Genomic DNA, 16,217 nt, shown 5'->3' with positions numbered 1-16,217 from the left:
ATCATTATCAATCTTCGACCACTGTGGTGAATCAGCCGGATGCCGATACTTTCCATCAATAATTCTTTCATCTGCATGCCAAGTAAGATGTCTTGCATCAGTTTCACTACGAAACATGCGCCTAAATCTCGGAATTATCGGAAAATACCATAAGACTTTTGCGGGAGATAATCTTTTCTTATATCGAGACAAACCGCATTTAGGGCACTCAGTTAACATTGCATATTTGGTATGTCAAAACATGACACTGATACATGTGTCTGTGTCTGTATTGCGTCGATGTGAAACACTGAGACGTGTCAGACACTATACACACCTTCCATCAGAAGTATTAGACATTTGATAAATTTGGAATTTGTTGTATGTATAGGAGAACATTCCTATTGAGGAGGTATTTGATAATCTAAAATGCACAAAAGAAGGTTTAACCTCTGAGGAAGTACAAGAGAGGCTTGACATGTTTGGATACAATAAACTTGAAGAAAAAAAGGTTAGAATCCTGACTTAAGTGCTTATATAGTTTCTTACCAAATTGTTATGTAACTTTAACTTCTTGTACAGGAAAGTAAAATACTGAAGTTTTTAGGGTTTATGTGGAATCCTTTGTCATGGGTTATGGAAGCTGCTGCTCTCATGGCCATTGCTATGGCACATGGAGGGGTAAGTCTCTTCCTTTTTTTGTTTGTTTTGTTATTTCTCAATGGTTTTCATTATTTCAAATCATACAAAATTAGAATAACTATGAAACTGTACTCTTATAACCTTTGGTTAACTTGATTTGAAAGTTACAAATGTTATTCATTTTACAAAAGGATTATGGAATACATACAAGAAAGATTTTGGTGGTAGAAGTTTGTTAAGGTGAAAAGTCATGTTTGAACTTTCAACTAGTGTTTTTAAAACCAGACCGTCCAGTTTAACTGGTTGAACTAAGAACCGATTAGTCCGTCTGCTGGTTCAATCAGTGTGTTTCAACTTATTGAACCATTATCTAGAAGTCTCACTGCTAGATCTTCGGTCCTGGTTTTAAAACAATGGTTTTTAATATCAACCGGTTTAATATAACAACGCTTTGATTATGCAGGGAAAGCGAGGAGATTATCAAGATTTTGTTGGCATAATTATTTTGCTAATTATAAACTCAACCATAAGTTTCATAGAAGAAAATAATGCTGGTAATGCAGCTGCTGCCCTTATGGCAAGATTGGCTCCAAAAGCAAAGGTTCTTCTTCTTCTTCTCTTATAATCTCTTTGTTATCTTGTCTTGCTCATAGTTTCTTTGATTTCTAATTATATTTGATTAATAGGTACTTCGTGACGGAAAATGGAGCGAAGAAGATGCTTCGGTATTGGTCCCTGGAGACATAGTTAGCATCAAGCTAGGGGACATCATTCCTGCCGACGCACGTCTCCTTGAAGGTGACCCTTTGAAGATTGATCAGGTAAAATCTATAAAGTACTTTGAAATTACTGATGCATGATTCAAGCGTCACAATGAATAATATCTTCCACGAGTTTATTGATGTTGATATCAGATTCTAGATTTCTTGTAATTGAAGTTATGTTTTTGCTGTTTGTACTTTTAATCTGCTCTTACCGGAGAGTCACTCACTGTGACTAAACATCCCGGAGAAGGAGTATATTCTGGTTCAACTTGCAAGCAAGGAGAAATTGAAGCCGTAGTCATAGCAACTGGAGTTCACATATTTTTCGGAAAGGCAGCTCATCTCGTCGAAAACACAACACACGTTGGACATTTCCAACAGGTACATAATATACTAAATAATGTATCGCAAACAAAAGCGATTTGTTCAAATTCCACTATACTTACATTGTTATAGCCACTATTTGACATCACCGAATGTTGTGATAGTAATGCTCACTGCGTGACAAATATTATTACAGGTTTTGACATCTATTGGAAATTTCTGCATCTGTTCAATTGCTATTGGAATGATTATTGAAATCATTGTGATATACGGCGTCCACGGATATGGTTACAGAAACGGTATTGATAACCTTCTAGTGCTACTAATTGGAGGAATCCCTATTGCAATGCCAACTGTTCTTTCAGTTACAATGGCTATTGGCTCACATAAGTTATCTCAGCAGGTTTGCAATTAGTACATTGATTATTCCAACATTTCAGTAGCTTTTTAAAGATGTTGTCAAGTTTTGATCATATGCATCATTGTTGCAGGGTGCTATAACAAAGAGAATGACTGCTATTGAAGAAATGGCCGGAATGGATGTGTTATGCAGTGACAAAACAGGCACATTAACTCTTAACAAGCTTACAGTGGACAAGGAAATGATTGAGGTTTTAATCTTATTCTTTCTAAAGATAAAATAGAACATCGCAATTACTTGAGACATAAGTTTCTTTTTTTGTCAAAAGTATACAAACAGATAAATATTAGTATTCGGAAAAACCCGAGTTTGAATTCTGACTGAAACAATCTTTGACCAGGATGTATATTAACTTTGTTTCCCCTAACAATCATGAATATCTGGCAGGTTTTTGCCAAAGGTGTTGGCAAGGATTTGGTTGTACTTATGGCTGCAAGAGCATCAAGGATGGAGAACCAAGATGCAATTGATTGCGCAATCGTTTCAATGTTGGCAGACCCAAAGGAGGTACAGACTCTTCAAAGTTTGTTTTCCATCATGTTGTGTAGTTGAAATTTGGTTAGTCTACTAATAGTCCTTTGGTTTCGCAAGGCACGAGCTGGAATAAAAGAAGTTCATTTCCTTCCGTTTAATCCAACTGATAAAAGAACTGCCCTTACATACATTGATGGTGCTGGTAATATGCACAGGGTTAGCAAAGGTGCACCAGAGCAGGTAATACATAATTCATTCTCGCTTTTCAAGAACCACACAACCTACCGATCATTGATAAACTTTTCTCATATACTGTGTAGATTCTCAATCTTGCACAAAACAAGGCAGAAATCGAACGGAAGGTTCATGCGATGATTGACAAGTTTGCAGAACGTGGACTTCGTTCTCTTGGGATTGCAAGACAGGTTTATTTCCCTCTTACGAATTCTTCATAATCGGATAAGTCAATTATCATGTATTCTTTCCTTAGCACCGAAGTTTTTTTTTCATATAGGAAGTACCGGAGGGAAGTAAGGAAAGTGCAGGAGGACCATGGGAGTTTGTTGCTCTTCTCCCTCTTTTTGACCCTCCGAGACATGATAGCGCAGAAACAATCAGAAGAGCTCTTGATCTTGGCGTTAGTGTCAAAATGATCACTGGTACGTTGTATCACAGTACCACCGTCATTTGAAATTGAGTCAATGATTTTATATAATGCAAACTATACTCATGCTACAAAAAAAACTTTCAGGTGATCAACTCGCAATAGGTAAGGAAACGGGAAGGCGTCTAGGGATGGGGACTAACATGTATCCTTCTTCATCACTGCTCGGTGAAAATAAAGATCAATTAGGTGCTGTTTCCATTGATGATCTCATTGAGAAAGCTGACGGTTTTGCTGGTAAAAAGCGCTGTCTAAGGGGGGGATTAGAAAGCGCTTTAGGCAAAAGCGCTGTCTAAGGGGGGGGCTTAGACAGCGCTTTTTGAAAAGCGCTGTCTAAGGTATACCTAAAAAAATTAAAATAGGAGGGTCTTAGAAAGCGCTTTTGGCCAAAGCGCTGTCTAAGGGGGTGGGGCTTAGACAGCGCTTTTCAAAAGCGCTGTCTAAGGTATACCTAAAAAATTTAAAATAAGAGGGTCTTATAAAGCGCTTTTGGCCAAAGCGCTGTCTAAGGGGGGGGGGGGGGGCTTAGACAGCGCTTTTAAGATTTAAAAAAGCGCTGTCTAAACCTTTAGCAGCGGAGGTTTAGACAGCGCTTTAAAGCGCTGTCTAAGGCTAAAAAAAGCGCTGTCTAAGGTCTTGTTTGTTGTAGTGAGAATACGAAATATGGTAAGGTACCATGGGCTTAAGTGAGAACATCGTGTGGACTGAGTAGAGACGTTGTCATCGTTCAACGTTCGTGATCGCTTCGTGGATCTGCATCAAATGTTTTGATCGTCACAAGAGATCTGCACCAAAGGTTTCAACCGTCACAAGAGGTAAATATTCTATCACTGATCATGACCATTCGTAAGGATCTCTAAAGGAGAAAATTTTAATTTCCGTTGCGTTTTGGACCGCAATTCTCCTTCAATGAGGAGAAAACAAACAAAGATGGAGGAAGAATTGGGAAGAAAAAAATGGATTATGAGAAAGCAATATGGGTTCCAAATGAAGGCGAACAGAGATTTGAACAATTTAGAACCTCGTAGATGAACCAAGGTTCTAGTGATGGATATGACCGAGTCAGAGGATATGGAGGAATTGAGGAGGAGCATGAGGAAGAAGAAGATAATTAATTTTGTTGGAATAAGAAACTTTTAATATGTATTTTTAAACTTAAATTTGGTGAATGTGGAGATTATTTATTGTTATGTAACCTTTAAATCATGAATTACTTTATTTTATAATTTAATTTAAATTTTATTTTAAAAAATTTAATAATACATATTTATTTATTATATTTATAATAAAATAATTATAATATTTTTTATACAATATAGTAAACATTTGCAAGGGGTTAAACCCCTCACAAATACCAAAAGGTATTTTATTTAAAAAATAATTAGTCAATTTGCGAGGGGTTAATCCCCTCACAAATACCAAAACATATATTAACCAATTTGTGAGGAGCTAATTTCCACACAGATACCAAAACCTAGATGGAGAACATTTAAGGAGAACATGTCAGTAGGAGAACATTCAAGGATTACATTTTACGAGAGGCTTAGCCCCAAAAAGAATAGCGACGTGGCATGTCCCTCGCAAATAATTTTCGATGACCTATTTAGATAGGCGACTTATCCCCTCACAATTTTTTTGTGAAAGGTGTTTTATACTAGTAAGGAGTTTAATCCCTAGTTAAAAACATTTTTTCATATAATGATTAATAAAATTATTTTGATGACTTCACCGTAGAATTTTTCTTGAAAATTTTCCTTTGAAAAAAGTCATGCATCTTACTATATTTTCTTTTATTATTTGTCATCGATTCTAATCTAATGGACGTAAATTAGTCCTTTCATTATCATATATATATATATATATATATATATATATATATATATATATATATATATATATATATATATATATATATATATATATATATATATATATATATATATATATATATATATAACCCCCTTAAAACGAGTGCTTTAATATTATATTAGAATTTGAATATCATATATCAAATAACTATGAAGTCCGGACACGGACACGAACACGAGGATCTCACTAATGTATAAATCATAGGACACGGACACGGTTATATATATATTTTATATATTAATATAATAATATAATTTATGGATAAATGTAAAAAGTTAAAAATGAGAATTGATATTCAGAGATTCCTTGTGAAACCGACTTCCTTACCCTTTTTCTCTTCCCTTTGATTTTTATTGATATTTTCCCTTTCTCTAAGAATAAATAAAATTCAACGGTGACTCTGTTGTATTTCGAGCGTGCGATGCGCTCTAGTATTTTTTTATAGGCAAAAATAATGTATAAAAAAGAGGACAATGGGTCCTCGACCCTTACAACACCATTAAATCACCAAAGGAAAAAGCAACAGGAAAAACCCTCCCATTACAAATACAACTATGAAACTCAATCTTGAATTTGCTACAACATAATTTTTTAAAATACAAAAACAAAGAGATTAAAGAAATCTGCTCCCCACATACATCGATGCTTAACCTACCACACAGACGATCCCAATACCACACAGACGATCCCAAATCGACTGAGCCACATCACAATAATAGAAAAGATGGAAGAGAGTTTCGTCGGCATTAAAACAAAAAGGACATGTAGCTTTGCATATAACATGTTCAATAGCACAAATGTCTCTCCACCGCAACGAGTGCTTTTGCAGTGCTACAATACAACTTGTTATCTACTGTGCTGATGTGTATCTTAATTAGTAGGAAGTTGAAAATGCTGATGGTACATATTTTCCTAAAATATATTACAAAACTTGCTACAAAAAACACATTATCTTTCATACTTGGTAAATACACATTATCTTTGCATATAGAAAGACCAAGATGAATATGTCTATAGAATCTACCTTCTAATTGGTATATATTATAATCTAAGAAGATAATAAAACAACCAAGAACATCAATCATGATGGATGAATGAAATTTTAAAACAAAAATATCTGATAGACTATATCTATAATGGCAATTGAAATTCATCACATAAAACAATTTTTTTACTTTTCTTCATTTGATAAAATTACACTAAGGTTTCAAAAATATTCTTTTAACAGTGTCAAGAACAAACAAATTAATGGAAAACTAGACTTCTCTAAAATTTAGAAATTACACCCATAAAATTGCAAAAATAAAGAAATATCAAATCTTTAGATATAAAATTACAGCATTCTACTGTTCTCCGAATTAATCGGAAATTGAATTAGATACCGAGTTTTCAAAAACAATTTCACACATTGTAGAGCCCTTTGCGAGTGAAGATAATTCCATTGTCATTTGGTGTTTCGCTTTTATATCTACACAGTAATTATACTTAAATTTCATAGTCTTCAGTCTTTTCGAATTTTGCAAAATATACTTTGCAAATTGGAGCTCAGATTCAGTGCCTTTACAATATGCAAGACAGCATGTTCTCAGGTGCAATGAAAGACACTTTGGAATTATTGGTGGATCGTTCCAACTTTGGTTGTTCCAACTTTCGTCTTGATATTCAAGACCCTGTATGATTAAACTTTGAAGTTTGTGGCATTGTTCAAGAATTTGTTGCAACCAACCCCACATATTAAAGAAAAATTGAAGTTTCACTTGTGTCAGATTATGAAACATGGGAAGTTTAGTAATACAACATTCCAATTGTGCCTGCATGAGTTACACAAGACACTACATCAGAAATCTATAGATTAAAGCTATAGTGAAACAAGAATTAATTTAGGAGCAAGATATATTCTCATACTTGTTCCATATGTAGACTCTCCACATTGCGAACCAAATGAAGAGGAATAATAGAATCATGACAAGAAATCTTTGCTTGGACTAAACTAGGTAACAAGCCATCAAACTCTTTCGCTGGAACACGCGAACCATTAAGAAAACCTAAATATTTGGTTTCAAATTCCTCAAGTATACGACAACCAGAGAGAAGTTTAACAAGCAATTCATGCCGTTCAAAAATCATTCTCTTTAAATGAAGAATTTTAAGAACAGGAAAATCCACTTGATGAGAAAAACCATTCACTATTATTCCTTTCAACTTAAGAACCTTAAGGGTCTTGCAACTATGAATACTAGGTGGTAATTTCATGTCACCGCTAATGTTAAGATTCTCAATTCCTCTATTCATTAAATAGGAAACAAATAGATTAATATCATTTTGGTTATGAATTGAATGACCGTAGATGCAATTGAAACGAAACGAAAGGATTGGAAGTTCAATTTTTCATAAGAGCATCAATTGGTGTACAGAATATCCATGGTAGGTCATGTCTTCGAAGGATTTGCAGTCGAAGTCGAGAGTGAGGACTGAAAGCCATAATGATTTCCATCTCTTAGAGAGGATGCTTGTGGTTGCAGCATGTTTCGTTGGAAGAAAAGAAAGAATGTGACAAAGAATTGAATCGTGAAACTCACTGATTCTATCTGCCATTATCTCTGTCCTCATGCCGTTATTAGTTCAAATATGAAAAGGGTTTGTAGTGAGTATTCTATATATTTAGGGTTTTAAAAAGAATGTTATCTAGGGTTTCGTTATTGTTTCAAAACCAAACTAAAATTCAATTAATTGGGCCTAAAATTATAACCCTAAAATAATACCTTGCACCCCTATATTTTTTTAATTACTGTGTTACTTTTTAATTAAAAAAAATAAAAATTGAAAATTTGATATTTTCTTTTATAGGTCTCAAATCATTCAATAAATATGAAAACGCTTAATGAAAATGTATTCAACATCATGACTCTACAATGCATGTTAGAATAATCACTTATCTGAGCCAAAACAAATTCTAATTTGAAATCCAATTCCTTTCTAAATATGATGAAAAAGAAGTTGGCAAATTGTTAACTTCCCTCCAAATCAAATTTGGTGATTCACTTTGAATCAAAGAAAAGTTTCATTTTTGATTCACATACTTCACCTTCCTTTACATGCCTTTCACACCTTTTTTCCTCTTTCTAATCAACCTATACACACTTTCAAACAAAAACCATGTTCAAACTTCAAAACACTTGTTAATTATGATGCAAATTATGCGCCATGAGCCTTAAGAAATGGAGAAGAATGAGAAGGAGCACTCCTACCCTTGTTCAAGCCAAAATAACTTTCAACTTTCATCCTTAGACCAACAACTCAGCAATCCACATTAACAACACCATTCTCTATGGACGAAAGATAATACTCTTTGGATACCCCTACATCTCTTGAGGTTAATCACCTTCTCTTTGTTAAAACACCTCCTTCATGGGTTAATCACCTTCTCTTGGTTATATACCCATCTCTCAACCATACATCTCTCTTTGGGTTAATCGCATTCTCATGGTTAAAACCCTTTTCATGCATGTCCTCCTTGTGAGTCTCAATGCTTAGGAACACCCCTTTCATGCATGCTTGCCTTATGAGTCCTAGAGCTTAGGAAAGTCAACTCATGCATGTTTGCCTTGTGAGTCCCAGTGCTTAGGGAAACCCATCATTTTCATGCACGCTTGCCTTATTAGTCTCAGAGCTTAGGCAAGCCAACCCATGCATGTTTGCCTTGAGAGTCCCAGTTCTTAGGAAGACACATCATATTCATGCATGTATGACTTGTGAGTCCCAATGCTTAGGAAAATCCCCCCCCCCCTTTTACATGATTGTCTTATCAGACCTAGTGCTTAGGCAAACCCTTTTCAAGCATGTTTGCCTCGCTAGACCGCGTCACTACGCCAAACAAGACCTTAGACAGCGCTTTTTTTGGCCTTAGACAGCGCTTTAAAGCGCTGTCTAAACCTCCGCTGCTAAAGGTTTAGACAGCGCTTTTTGAAATCTTAAAAGCGTTGTCTTAGCCCCCCCCCCCTTAGACAGCGCTTTGGCCAAAAGCGCTTTCTAAGACCCTCCTATTTTAATTTTTTTAGGTATACCTTAGACAGCGCTTTTGGCCAAAGCGCTGTCTAGGGGGGGGGGGGCTTAGACAGCGCTTTTCAAAAAGCGCTGTCTAAGCCCCCCCTATTTTAATTTTTTTAGGTATACCTTAGACAGCGCTTAAGGCAAAAGCGCTGTCTAAGGGGGGGGGGGGGGGCTTAGACAGCGCTTTTCAAGAAGCGCTGTCTAAGCCCCCCCCCCCCCTTAGACAGAGCTTTTGCCTAAAGCGCTTTCTAATCCCCCCCTTTAGACAGCGCTTTTTCCAAAAGCGCTGTCTAATGTATACGAAAATTTTTGAAGCTTTTGTTTTAAACCACATTTTTTCCAGGTTTATAAACCAGAATTTCTACCTGTTTTCAACCAGATTTTGACAGACAGTTATCACATTTTATACATGCCATTTTGGCCTTTTTTCTAACAATTTTTGGCTAACAAATATATATATATACCAATTCAAACCAATTTTGCCTTAAATGTATCAAAATATATACAAATTTATGTACACATTTACAAGTCATTACATATACTACAAATGTACACATTAATTACACAAATTTATGAAAAAACTTTGAGCTCTATCATGAATTGACACCACTCCTCTTTGATTTCGTCCACTTGATCCTTTGTATAAAATGCACACTTGAATTCCTCAAAGTACTACATAATAATATAACATATTTTGAATTAATTCCAACTATTTAATTATATGAGATATGTGTAAATATAAAAATAACTCATAAGTTAGAAATACATACATCGGTGGGAATCACTAATCGGCCCAAAGCAAGAGTATCCCGCATAAACCTCAACACGAAATACCCGCAATCTATTTGATTACGTTGTTGAGGACACTACATGAAAAAAAATATGGATTATAAATCCTAAGTTTTATCAAGTGTCATCACTAATATAATAAAAAATGTGGTAATTAAAAATATACCGCCACTTTAATCCATGTAATGCGGTTGGCGCTCCTCCTTGAGGTTTGGATATCTCATTGGGCCCGAAAAGCTTGTAGGACGCTAATAAAATAAAAATGAAGCAATTAGAACAATTCACATAAACTAAGAAAAATTTTGAACATTCTCACTTACGTGTCAATTAGGTCCTTCATATCCGGGTATGTTGTCCAATCATTTCCTAACGAGTCAAGATAATACACAATTTCTCGGATAGGATTGATTGCGAGCAACAACCAATGTCCACTGTAATGATTAGGCAAATGTTAGATGGTAACTTGGAAAATAATTATAATAGATGAATTTAGAATGAAATGCTAACCCGGTATTAAACGGTATAAAAAACAACTTCTCCGCATCTTTATTGTCCATGAGGATCCGAAGAACATACTCCTTCACGGTATGCGGTCTACTTAAGATTAAACCTAAGTTGACGCTCGCGGGTGCTAAGAATCCGAATGACTCGTCCAAATCATTGGGGCGCATCAATTTGTCATACAAAAACCTAATATAAAAATATCATTAACACCTCTTTTGAAACATAAAGTAAACCGGATTAACATAAAGTAAACATCATTAACATAAGTTGTTTAATTAATAAAACAAAGTAGACCGGATTTACCTAATATATGTATTGACAACGTTGACGCCGATTTCTTCATGACCAAAAACTTGCATGAAGTCTTCATTACCAATCATTTGGTCGTGATCAAAGCCGAAAATCCCTTCCTCCATATGTATAGTCCGAACACCTCCGGCCGGTATATCGGTCATCTCTAGAAATGTCCTGAGGCACGACCTATACTTGGTGGTAGGTTTTTTCCTAGCTACGGTCTTCTTAGCACCAGAACTTTTTACCCGTGCGGAGGCGTTGCTAACCTCTTTTTTTTGTTGTGCGGAGGCATTACTAACCTCATTTTCTTTTGATTTGGATTTTGTGGGAGTCTATTTAACATAACCAAGGAAAATATGTAAGTAAAATTTTAAGCATAAATTTTAAACTTTGAATATACACATTAAAGTTAACATAAGTTTTAAGCATACCTCATATCCTACGCATATGAGGTTTGTCGGCCATGCAACAAACGAACCTACTGCTTCGTGCACCGTTGTTGCATCCGAATCATCGCTAGGATATGGTAATGCTGCATTCGGCTCAACTGCAATATCAACTGATACCTTCAAACATCCAGCAGGGAGCTCTCTAGTGTGGAGTAATACTCCGCTAACGTTATGCACTTTTCCCTTGCCAACCATCCGATAGTATGGTGACGCCAAATACAGCTGACAATGGGAAATGCCCTAAAACCAATAATAACAAGAAATCGTTAATGTGTATATATGTCAAATACATAATTTAAGCAAATAGTTCATTTTAAGACAATTATATGTAATTACCTCTGGAATGTTCGGCTGAAAGGTACAGTTGATACTGTTTTTGTCCGAAGCATCTCTGTATACCGTTGAGGCGCTAGCCTCTCTTTCTCTCCTCAATGCATCAAGCTCAGCTTGCATGGCTTCCAATCTTGCATGAAGCTCCCGATTACTAGGAGCCTTTCCTTTTTTAACACTGAGGGAGGTCGGAGTGACTCCAAATCCCTTACCCCTCACCCGACCAGAATACTCAGGGACATCTAATGCCCGACTAAGTATGCTCTTAGTATCATCGGGAGATAGAGACTGAGATAGCTCCTCCTGAAAAATCAGATGAATACCGTATACTTGTCAAATATTTGTGTATAAAAATGTTATTCAATTAATGAAAAAATGTTATACTTACACATTTCTGGTATACGTTTAAAACTTCTTCTTGAGGAACTCCAGATTTGCCCACACGGGCTTCCTTCCACAAAACATGTGCAGGAAGAGATGTTTCTGAACTTTCCTCCTTCTGCAGCTACACATTAAGTCATACAATTTGATCAGATAAAACTAATATATGATGAACAAATTTGTTTTCGCAATTTATAAATACTTACCATGGATTGTTCTAAGCGTCCATATCCGACACGTCCTTTTCGGTACGGATATGCGGGACTTGATGCTCTTTCCCGATTTGTAGCACTTATTCTTTGAAAAGTCGGGTCTTGTCTTTTGGATTTGAAAGCTTCCCATTCTTCAGCCGATATCAAACTTTCATATTTTCTAGGAAGCTCCGCATCCACAAAATTACCATCCGCATCCTTAAGGAACTTGGATGATAAAAATGTCCGAAACCCTCTAAGAAGCTTTCCGGCCAATTTCATACAAAACCCTCTTCTTTCTTCTTCGATGTTAAAACATCGCTAAGAAAAACATACAGATTGATAGTTAGTATCGGTAATTGAAAAAACATAATTGATACCGTATAATTAAGGGCCAAATGATTGTACCTTTATCTCACTCCAAATTTTTTCTTTGGAGTCTTTCAACTCTTTATTTCTCCAATCATCACATGTAATGGGAATTTCATTCCTTACTAGTGCACCGATGAAACTAGTTAAGGTATGCCCATTAGGTTCTATAAGTTGTCCCTGGTTGTTCCAAGAGACATCTAGTATGATGCCTCGAGATCTTCCTTGGACCACCCTTCGCATTACTGTGATGCCTCTTCGAATTTCTTCTTCCGCGGATACTTTACTAACTTCCTCATGTTGGTCATCAGCCATGTCTAACCTGTAATAAACCAAGGAAACCATCAAATATCAAATATAACTTATAATCAAAGCAATTGAAAACAAAAAAATAAAGAAATCATGCATTATCAGATATAACTTATAATCAAAGCAATTGAAAACAAAAATATAATGAAATCATGCATTATCACATATAACTTATAATCAAAACAAATGAAAATAAATAAATAAAGAAACCATGGATAATTTACCTAAGTCACTAACATCTCTTTCTTTTCTTTGTTGGAATATTAATCACTTGTTTCTTAGCAATGCGTACGGATGAATTGATCCAAATTCCCTCATTATGATCGTTTCTTATATATGACTCATCCGGTATAAGATCCTCAACTTCATCATTTCTATTCAACTCATTCCGTCTAATGCATGACTCATTCTCAACATCAATATCACATTGATCGACACCGCTATCATCAGTCACTTTGTTAGAGAAAAGCACTATAGACCATTTTGTACTCTTCGGGTCATTCACATAGAACACTTGTTTAGCTTGAGATGCTAGAATAAAAGGTTCATCTTTGTACCCCACCCTAGTAAGATCAACTTGCAAAAATCCAGACTTATCCATTCGTATGCCACTACTATTCACCCACTTGCAACCAAAGATGGGAATCTGAAACTTCTCGTAATCAAACACCCAAATGTGCTCAATAACTCCAAAATATGACAAATTTGCATATTTGGGGTTTAAGTCCTTCATACTTGATATATGCATTGCTTCAGCTAGCACGGTGACACCACTATTTTGCATAGTACTCTTATCATCTTGTTCTTTGGTATAAAATGTGTATCCATTAATTGAATACGCGCTATGAGAAAACACATGCAAACTTGGACCATATGCCAAACATCTCAACCTTTCTGTTACCGAAGAAGGATCTGAAGAGCGCTTCAAATAAATATGATCCTTCAACCATTGTATGAAACTTTGATTGTGCTCTATAACTATCCAATTTTCATTTCTGTTCGGATTTAACCTTCGGAGTACATCCTTGTGCATTTCAACATATGGCTCAACCTCATTATTATTGTGCAGAACATACAAATGAACTTGATCCCGTTCATCCCTTGATATTGTCACAATTTTATTCCCAATTAATTTTTTACCTTCCATTTTGTCGAAAATCTGAGCTCTGGGGAGTCCAATCGATTGAACGTTAGACAAATATTCAGTACAAAACTCAACAGCTTCTTCAACAATGTATCGTTCAACAATACAACCCTCTGGTCGACTTCGGGATTTCACGTACCCTTTTAATATTTTCATATACCGTTCAGCAGGGTACATCCATCTCATATAAGTTGGTCCACACAACTGTGTCTCTTTCACAAGATGAACAACTAAATGAACCATTATGTCAAAAAAAGACGGAGGAAAATACATTTCAAGCTCACACAAGGTAATTACAATCTCTTTTTGTAGTGTTGGTAAGATCTCGGGATCGATCACCTTACTACAAATTGACCTAAAGAAAAAACACAATTTAGTTATGGCACTTCTTACTTTTTCTGGCAAAATAGAACGTATACCTATCGGTAGAAAATGTTCCATTATAACATGGCAATCATGTGTCTTCAAATTCTTCAACTTGAGGTCTTTCATAGAAACAAGTCTTCTGATATCAGATGAGTATCCTTCTGGAACCTTAACTTCACTCAGAGACTTACACAAATTTTTTTTCTCCTTTCTAGATAAAGTAAAAGCAGCAGGTGGTAGATATGTTCGTCTTCCTTTCTTCACGGGTGCTAATTCAGTTCTCATTCCCATTTTTAACATGTCCTCCCTTGCTTTAACGCCATCCTTAGACTTGCCTTTTATATTGAGTAATGTACCGATAACACTTTCAAATACGTTTTTTTCAATATGCATAACATCGAGAAAATGTCTCACGTACAAAGACTTCCAATATGGCAATTCAAAAAATATCGACCTTTTCTTCCACCCACCTTTCACAATCTTATGTGCAAAAGGCTTGCCAAACTCAGTACGCACATCTTTCACCTTTTCAAAAACTTGTTCACCTGACAATGCAGGTGGAGCTCTACGATGTTCGGTGTCTCCATTGAATGCTTTTCTCCACCCACGGTAGTGATGTTTAGAATGTAAGAATCTACGATGACCGAGAAACACATTCTTCTGGCAAAGTTCTAATCGAATCGTATCGGTTCCGTCTTCACAAACAGGACACGCACGTTGACCTTTAATGCTATACCCAGATAGATTCCCGTATGTTGGAAAATCATTAATTGTGCCAAATAACATCGCCCTCAAATTGAAACTTTCTTTCCTATATCCATCATAAACCTCCACACCGTTCTCCCACAAAATCTTTAAATCTTCGATCAGAGGTGTCAAGTATACGTCTATGTCATTCCCTGGTTGTTTAGGACCAGAGATTAACAGAGATAACATCATGTACTTACGCTTCATACATAGCCACGGAGGTAGGTTATAAATCATAAGAATCACAGGCCATGTGGTATGTGAGATACTTTGAAGACCATGTGGGTTCATTCCATCAGTAGATAATGCCAATCGAAGGTTTCTTGCTTCTGATCCAAACTCAGGATAATCATTATCAATCTTCGACCACTGTGGTGAATCAGCCGGATGCCGATACTTTCCATCAATAATTCTTTCATCTGCATGCCAAGTAAGATGTCTTGCATCGGTTTCACTACGAAACATGCGCCTAAATCTCGGAATTATCGGAAAATACCATAAGACTTTTGCGGGAGATAATCTTTTCTTATATCGAGACAAACCGCATTTAGGGCACTCAGTTAACATTGCATATTCGTTACGAAACAAAATGCAATCGTTAGGACAAGCATGTATCTTATCATAGCTCATGCCAATAGAGCACAACATTTTTTTTGCCTCATAGGTTCGATTAGGAAGAACATTATCATCCGGTAGCATTTCTCTCATAAGGGCCAACAACTCTGTGAAACTTTTATCCGACCATCCATTGCCCGCCTTTAAGTTGTACAACTTTAATACCGCAGAAAGTCTTGAGAATTTAGTGCAACCGTTGTACAACGGTTTCTCTGCATCGCTTACCATCCTCTCAAACATTTCAGGACAATCATGAAGATCTTCTTCCAGTGCTTCTACAATCTCTTCAACTCGATCACAATCGTATGTTTCCGTGTCTTTGTCGTATGAAGCATAGGTCGTATTACTTTTTCCACTCGATTCAACATTCTCGTTAATTTTCTCACCATGAAATATCCAGCACCGATAACTTTGATCAATTCCATGCCTCAGCAAATGCGATTTCAATCCATGTGCGTCAACCTTACCAATATAACAACAACGCAAGCAAGGACAATGCATTCGTCTGGGGTTTTCAGCGTGTTGAACAGCATACTTAACGA

At 36.0% G+C, this 16,217-nt stretch overlaps 2 protein-coding genes across 2 annotated transcripts; one reads left to right on the top strand and one right to left on the bottom strand.

Moving 5' to 3' along the window:
* The first annotated feature begins 241 nt into the window (after nt 1–241).
* On the top strand, nt 242–6,397 carry LOC127081546 (plasma membrane ATPase 1). Its single transcript, XM_051021793.1, has 14 exons — nt 242–328; nt 371–490; nt 562–660; nt 1,085–1,222; nt 1,308–1,443; nt 1,588–1,766; nt 1,906–2,112; nt 2,201–2,320; nt 2,518–2,637; nt 2,722–2,844; nt 2,925–3,029; nt 3,119–3,263; nt 3,356–3,505; nt 6,366–6,397. The coding sequence occupies exons 1-14, from the start codon at nt 242–244 to the stop codon at nt 6,395–6,397; spliced, it is 1,761 nt and encodes a 586-aa protein (XP_050877750.1).
* Nucleotides 6,398–6,495: 98 nt separating this feature from the next.
* LOC127081545 (F-box/FBD/LRR-repeat protein At5g56420-like) lies at nt 6,496–7,732 on the bottom strand. The gene is made up of 3 exons (XM_051021792.1): nt 7,536–7,732; nt 7,043–7,421; nt 6,496–6,948 (listed from the first exon to the last, which is right to left on the bottom strand). The coding sequence occupies exons 1-3, from the start codon at nt 7,730–7,732 to the stop codon at nt 6,496–6,498; spliced, it is 1,029 nt and encodes a 342-aa protein (XP_050877749.1).
* Nucleotides 7,733–16,217: the final 8,485 nt, after the last annotated feature.

The sequence above is a fragment of the Lathyrus oleraceus genome, chromosome 5 (assembly GCF_024323335.1).
Source record: "Lathyrus oleraceus cultivar Zhongwan6 chromosome 5, CAAS_Psat_ZW6_1.0, whole genome shotgun sequence".
Lineage (NCBI taxonomy): Eukaryota > Viridiplantae > Streptophyta > Magnoliopsida > Fabales > Fabaceae > Lathyrus > Lathyrus oleraceus.
Note: the sequence above shows the minus strand (reverse complement) of the source record. Positions and strands in the feature narration are given on the sequence as shown.